This window comes from Mandrillus leucophaeus, unplaced genomic scaffold (assembly GCF_000951045.1).
Source record: "Mandrillus leucophaeus isolate KB7577 unplaced genomic scaffold, Mleu.le_1.0 Scaffold458, whole genome shotgun sequence".
Classification (NCBI taxonomy): domain Eukaryota; kingdom Metazoa; phylum Chordata; class Mammalia; order Primates; family Cercopithecidae; genus Mandrillus; species Mandrillus leucophaeus.
The window spans coordinates 1,460,034-1,467,070 of NW_012104898.1; the positions used below are offsets into that span (position 1 = coordinate 1,460,034).

Genomic DNA, 7,037 nt, shown 5'->3' on the forward strand with positions numbered 1-7,037 from the left:
GGTTCACGATTTTTTTTTATTGTTGTTTTTAAATAGAACTTCTTGGATGCATCAGAGTATTCTGCTACATTCTAAACAGAGCATCCAGGCCACCCATACATTCCTCTCACTCTTTGATATACAGCTCGCCAGTCCAAGAACAACTGGACTTCTTTGTATTTAAGAGAGCAATACCAGATGTTCTAACTTTAAAAGGCAGAAATTGTCTCAGGATTCTAATTATCCATTCAAACAATACATATTTATACACATATACATATATGGTAATCACACTTCAAAAGCATAACCTCTATTACAAACATCTTTAATTCAAAGGAAACAACACATTTTTTCATATTTCAGCTTTAATAAAATTCACATTTCAAATTAATGCAAGTGAAGACAACAAGTTCTAAATAAATGTATTTAAATATTAAATAAGAATTATAAAATTTAACTTGGCACATGATGATTTGACAAATATATTACTAACAGTCATATACAAAAAAATCATTATTTCTCACTGGTACTCTCAGATATAATTTACACAATTATATGTTTAATTAATTATAAAGAAAATAATATATCTAGTAAAAATAAAATACAATCACATAATTTTTAATATCTCATTTTCAATATGTGATTCAAACTCTGTTTTACAAAATTATAAATTACTGTATACACAGAAAGATAAAGCAAGAAAGACTCCATTCTGTGACAGGACACAGCTACCAGTTATTTCTGGGAAGTCTCTTATTTTACTCATCTTCATATCCATAAAATTATAAATTTCATCTTTTTTTTACATTTTGCATGATTTGAGGCACTTTTTCTTCACATTAGATGTACATTGTTAGGAAATGCCTGTGGGGGGGAAAGAAGCACCATATCATTTATGACCTGGTTTTTAGAATACTTACAAATATGTACAGTTTCAATAGTTTATTTTATTTTGCTTAAAGAATCTGTGGACTCCTAATTTACAGTGTAATCCTGAGAATGCAGACTAATATGTGTGCAAAGGGGCAGGAAGGTTGATCAGTACTTTTAGAGACTTTAAATATTGACTTTTCCTTTAAATATTTACGATATCTAGACATACCAAAACAGAAAAGAACTTGACACCTTGTGAACAACTCATTAAATATCCCTAACATTTACTAATCTGTAATATTGATTGCAAACCTTATTAAATAAATAATTCAAAACAGATAACTCATAGAGAAAAATCACTAAGTCTCTAAAATCTATAATTTTTAAAAGTCATGTTTATCAGCTCTGTCTTCTATGATCTAGCCCAGGAGAATGTAAATTTGTGTACATTATCTTAAATTATAATACAGTACTTGTTTGGGAAAACTTTTCCAGTATTGTATTGTTTGGGGACTTTAGGTAAATTTACTCATTTACATGGAATATATTAAAAACGAAGAAAGAGATAAATATAACTTGGTTTAAGTCATTTCAATAACCAAGTGAATTATCTTGATTCATGTTTTGTGTTGTTCAAAAGAGTTGAAACCAGGCACGGTGGCTCATGTCTGTAATTCCAACACTTTGGGCAGCCAAGATGGGAGGATCACTTGAGCCCAAGAGCTCGAGACCAGCCTAGGCAACGTAGTGGGACTCTGCTGCCACCAAAAAAAAAAAAAAAAAATTAGATGAGCATGGTAGCATGAGCCTGTAGTCCCAGCTACTGGAGAGGCTAAGGTGGGAGGATCACTGGAGCCTGAGAGGTTGAGGTCACACCGAACTATGATCAAGCCACTGCACTCCAACCTGGGCAACAGAGTAAGACCTTGTCTCACAAAAAAAAAAAAAAAGGAAAGAAAAGAAAGAAAGAAAAAAACTTTGAAACAGGTAGGTTGAGAGTAATTGAATTAAGTATCCTGCCACTACAATAATCTAGTTTATTTTCTTAATCTAAAAAAAAATTTCAATTTAGCAACTGTAGATATGCAGAACTAACAGTTCTAATTATTATCATTAATGTGTGATAATCAATTTTAAAGTAAGACTAAGTATAGCAACAATAATAGGTCAGGATTGTCTCAGTAATTGTCACAACAAAACTGTGAGATAGTTTAAGTAAATCCCCATGCAGTTATTTATGATATTGATACTGAGTTACACTGGCCAGTTCAAGATATTCATGATTAATTTTAGACTACAAGTCCTCTATGACTTTTTTTTTTTTTTTGACGGAGTCTTGCTCTGTTGCCAAGCCTGGAATGCAGTGCCATGATCTCAGCTCACTGCAATCTCCACCTCCTGGGTTCAAACAATTCTCCTGCCTCAGCCTCCCGAGTAGCTGGGACAACAGGCACGCACCACCACATGGCTAATTTTTGTATTTTTAGTAGAGACAGGGCTTCACAATGTTGGCCAAGCTGGTCTCGAACTCCTGACTTCAAGTGGTCCACCCGCGTCAGCGTCCCAAAGTGCTGGGATTACAGGTGTGAGCGACGGTGCCCAGCCATCCTCTTATGACTTTCACTTCCACCTTCACAACTGAGGAACCAGTTGCCTTAAAAGGACTTGTCCATGGTACTGAAATGCTGACCCAAAAAAAGTTGACTTGGTACTACACTGCAAAAGAACTACTGATTAGAGAAACATTTGCAAAGAAATAAGTATCTTTCAGTATTTTGTATAGAGTCTACTTTTTAAAATAAATGTTACAATTTACATTCAATTTATTTAGGATCGTACAAATACTTTATTGCTCAAGGGCTCCTAGCATAAATTAGCCAGAATGAAAATTCTGGTTTACCATTTCACTCTTGTAAAGTAATAGGCTAGAGCAAGAAATAATTACATGTTAATTATCTTTTTTATTCTTTGCTTTTTCTCTTATTATTACAATATCTTCTCTCTGTTTCTTACTTAGAGTACCAAAACTGTACCAAAATTTTAAGACCTGGCTTCATTTTTATTATATATTTTGGACAGTTAAAAAATAGAACTATATAAGTACTTCTGTTCATCTAATGTCTATCTGCGTAATGCTTCTGCACAATCATGAAACAACACTAAATGCTGAAAGATTTTTGGAAATCTCTCAGGGCTGGTAAGGTTGTCAAAAAACTATTTTAATTCAATCACTGCTGAGGATATTTTAAACTAATTCATTAAAACGGTCTTTTCATTTGGACCAAGTTTTAACACTTACTGAAAAATCCATAGATTAAGTTTATAGGTATTGCTAAAATAGGCTTCCTGGCTTCTGACATTATTCAAACATTTTCTTAAGAAGATTAGGCTATTAACAGAGTGAAGAGACAACATGTAGAATGGGAGAAAAGATTTGCAAACTATCCAGCTGACAAGGGACTAATATCCAGAATACACAAACAATTAAACAGCAAAAACCAGATAATCTGATTTAAAAGAGGGCAAAGTATCTGAACAGACATTTCTCAAAAGAAGACATACAAAAGTCTAACAAATATATGAAAAAAATGCCGAATATCACTAATCATCAGGGAAATGCAAATCATAACCATGATGAGATATTATCTCACACCAGTTAGAATGGCTATTGTCAAAAAGACAAAAACAAATGCTAGTGAGGAGCAGAGAAAAAGGAACCTTTATACACTGTTGGTGAGAATGTAAATTAGTACAGCCATTATGAACAACGGTGTGGAAGTTTCTCAAAAACGAAACTAAAAATGGAACTACCATATAACCCCAAAAATCCCACTACTGGGTATTTATCCAAAGGAAAGAAATCAGTATATCAAAGGGATTCCTGCACCTCTATATTAACTGCAGTACTAGTCACAATAGCCAAGACAGGCAATCAATCTAAATGTCCATCAATGGATGAATGGATAAAGAAAATGTTGTGTATATACACAAAGGAATACTATTCAGCTATAAAAAGAATGAAAAGCTACCATTCAAGGCGGCATGGATGAAGCTGGAGGACATTATGGTAAGTGAAGTAAGTCAGGCACAGAAAGATAAATATTCTCACTCATATAAGGGAGCTAAAAATAATTAAGCTCATAGAAGTAGAGAGTAGAAAGTTGGGTATTAGAAGATAAAAAGGGCCAGGAATGGTGGCTCATGCTTGTAATCCCAGCAGTTTGGGAGGTTGAGGTCGGCAGATCACTTGAGGTCAGGAGTTTGAGACCAGTTTGGCCAACATGATAAAACCCCGTCTCCACTAAAAATACAAAAAGTAGCCAGGCATGGTGGCACGTGCCTGTAGTCTCAGCTACTTGGGAGGCTGAGGCAGGAGAATCGCTTGGACCTGGGAGGCGGAAATTGTAGAGATTGTACTACTGCACTCCAGACAGAGCGAGACTCTGTCTCAGAAAAAAAAAAAAAAGAAAAAAAAAGGCTAAAGAGGAGTGGGAGGCACAGCTGGGGAGCGGTTGGTTAGTGAATACAAACTACAGCTAGACATGAGGGTTCTGGGGCTCTGCAGCACTGTAGGGTGAATCTGGTTAACCGTAATTTATTGTATATTTTTTCAAAGCTGCAAAAGAAGGTTTTGAATGCTCACAGTATAAAAAATAATAAATGTTTGAGGCATATCAAACATTTATTAGTATTAAATTTTAGATTAAAATTTAAAATTTAATTTATTTTTCAAAATTAAATTTTCTAAAATTTAATTTAGACTCTACCTCCCACAGAGCCTGGGTGGGGCAAGAGCTCTCAGGCACATTCTTTTAAGGGCATGGAAGTATGTAAAGTGTTGTTATATTATTTAAATTATATATTTAAATTAAATTTTAAATTAGTATCACATCACTGTACCCCATAAATACGTACAACCATGTGTCAACTAAAAAGAAAAGGAAAAAATGTTAAAAAATAAAGTTAGACTATTAAGCAGGATAAGAAAAATAAATATATACTCACAGGGTAGGTTTGCTAGGTCTGGGAGCACAGTGGACTCACTGCTAATCTTGTTAACAATCTAGCACATCTTTTGTAATCTAGGAAAAACATTTAAAGATAAATTATGTATAGAGTTACTAGAAATGTTGGGGAAATCCTGTTATTGTTGTCACTAATTCATATAACAATAACTACAATTTAATAAATACCTACTATGTCAAGTGGTGAAAATGGATTTTCTCATCAATTCTTTTAATAACACAATCTGGAAGGTGCTATTCCTATATTCACTTTAGAGGTGAGACAAGAGCCTCAGAATGTTAATTAATCACCCCATAACTAGTCAAAAGCTTTATGCCAAACCATGTGCTTTCTCCACCATGCCTGGCTACCATTAGTCATTCTGCCTGTAATCCAATGTGATTGACTTTCTCTAGCCATTTAACACAAGTTGTTTTATTTTATTTTATTTTGGAATTTTTACTTATTTATTTATTTATTTATTTATTTATTTTTATTTTGAAGCCAGATTGTAAGATTGGCTAACTTTTGTATTTTTGGTAGAGACAGGGTTTCACCATGTTGCCAAGGCTGGTCTCCAACACCTGAGCTTAAGCGATCTGCCTGCCTTGACCTCCCAAAGTGCTGGGATTACAGTCGTGAGCCATCCCACCCGGCCTAAACACAAGTTGTTTTTGAAAAACATTGTAACAAATACAACTTAACATGCTGAGTAAAAGTCAATACTCCTCAAGATGAGCAATCTAGTTAAAAAGAAACAAAATGCTTAGAATTCATGTTCTTTAAAAGGAAAGTTGAGGCTTAGAAAGGAATTTAGAAACAGCAAACGGAGTTACCACACATAGTCATAATTTTGGCACTTTAAATGATAGTGCTTAAATATTATGTTTAGAATTATTATTAACTTCAGTAACTTAAGTATCCAAAAGAATTCATTATAGCAACCTTTACATGCTATCATTACTCAGAAAAATCCAGCATCATTATATAAATGATGTGATATAAAAAATATTTACTTTAAAATAACTTAGGAAAAAATTTTTACTTAGAGTTCACAGGCATCTCATTTTTTTTTTTTCATTTATTTGAGACAGCACCCTATTTATGCCAAAGAATTTGAATCATGATAAAATGTTTAAATCCTAACAAACACTTTGGTCTTTAAGGAAATCTGGCTATTATCAGATTTGAATAGATTCCCAATTAGAATGTGGTTTCATTCCTTACAGCAACAGTACACACAAACCTTAGGTACTGTCAGTGTTATAAATCAGTGTTATAAATAGAATGTCAATGGTTAGTCTACTTCTTGCTATCCACAGACATTTGAAGTTTAAAATTACACACATTTATTGTTGGATAATTTTTTAAAAAAAAAACCCACCCAAGTTACTTACAAGCTGGTGTTGAGCACTCCCTGGTATTGTAATAGAGTCGGTGGAAATGTTTGCTGCATTCTGGTGAAAATGTGACTGGCCCTAGAGCACAGGAAAAGAACGCTTATTATAAACATAGGCATGTTTTCCAAACAAATTTCCTAGCACTTTATGGGTGGACATAATATAACAGCACTTTACATACTTCCATGCCCTTAAAAGAACATGCCTGAGAACTCTTCCCCCACCCAGGCTCTGTGGGAGGTAGAGTTGTGGTCTATGAAAAATAATCTAAATTCATTCCACATTCTCAACATCTCACATAATGGAATCTTCACATGTAGTAGAACTATGTAGAAAAATTAAAAGGAAAAAGTTCTGGACAGAAATCAAAAAGGCTGTAGAAAGCAAATTGAGTGCATGAGAAGTACAAAAAATAAATATCTTTGGTTTCTACTTTCTGTTTTTATCTAAAGCAATTAATGTTTACATGCCAAGACATTTATTCCATTTTCTAATTATAGTAATTTGTGTCTTATTAGTGTCTAGGATAATTGTAAAATGGAATGGGCAGGGCCTTGAGAAGTCCTTTGTCTCTCCTTTAAATTCAAGGTAGGGCCCATCAAGACTTTCATCCTGGATGGGGAGCGGTGGCTCGTGTCTGTAATCCCAGCACTTTGGGAGGCCAAAGCAGGAGGATCACTTGAGCCCATGAGTGCAAGAACAGCCTAAGCACCATAGCGAGACCCTGTCTCTGCAAAAATAAAAATAAAAAATTAGCCAGGCATGGCAGCACACACCTGT

The 7,037-nt window shown here is 34.2% G+C and overlaps 1 protein-coding gene across 2 annotated transcripts in view; it reads right to left on the reverse strand.

Moving 5' to 3' along the window:
• Positions 1-288: 288 nt before the first annotated feature.
• Positions 289-7,037, reverse strand: part of FAM150A (family with sequence similarity 150, member A) — a 34,365-nt gene continuing 27,616 nt past the window's right edge. Inside the window, exons 3-5 of one of the 2 annotated variants that reach the window (XM_011994470.1) lie at positions 6,255-6,335; positions 4,858-4,934; positions 289-843 (exon numbers count right to left, since the gene is read on the reverse strand). In XM_011994470.1, the coding sequence (XP_011849860.1) occupies positions 4,870-4,934; positions 6,255-6,335 (146 nt within the window). In that variant the 3' untranslated portion in view covers positions 289-843; positions 4,858-4,869. The remainder of the gene's footprint in view (positions 844-4,857; positions 4,935-6,254; positions 6,336-7,037) is intronic. The other variant, XM_011994471.1, reaches the window with a different exon arrangement.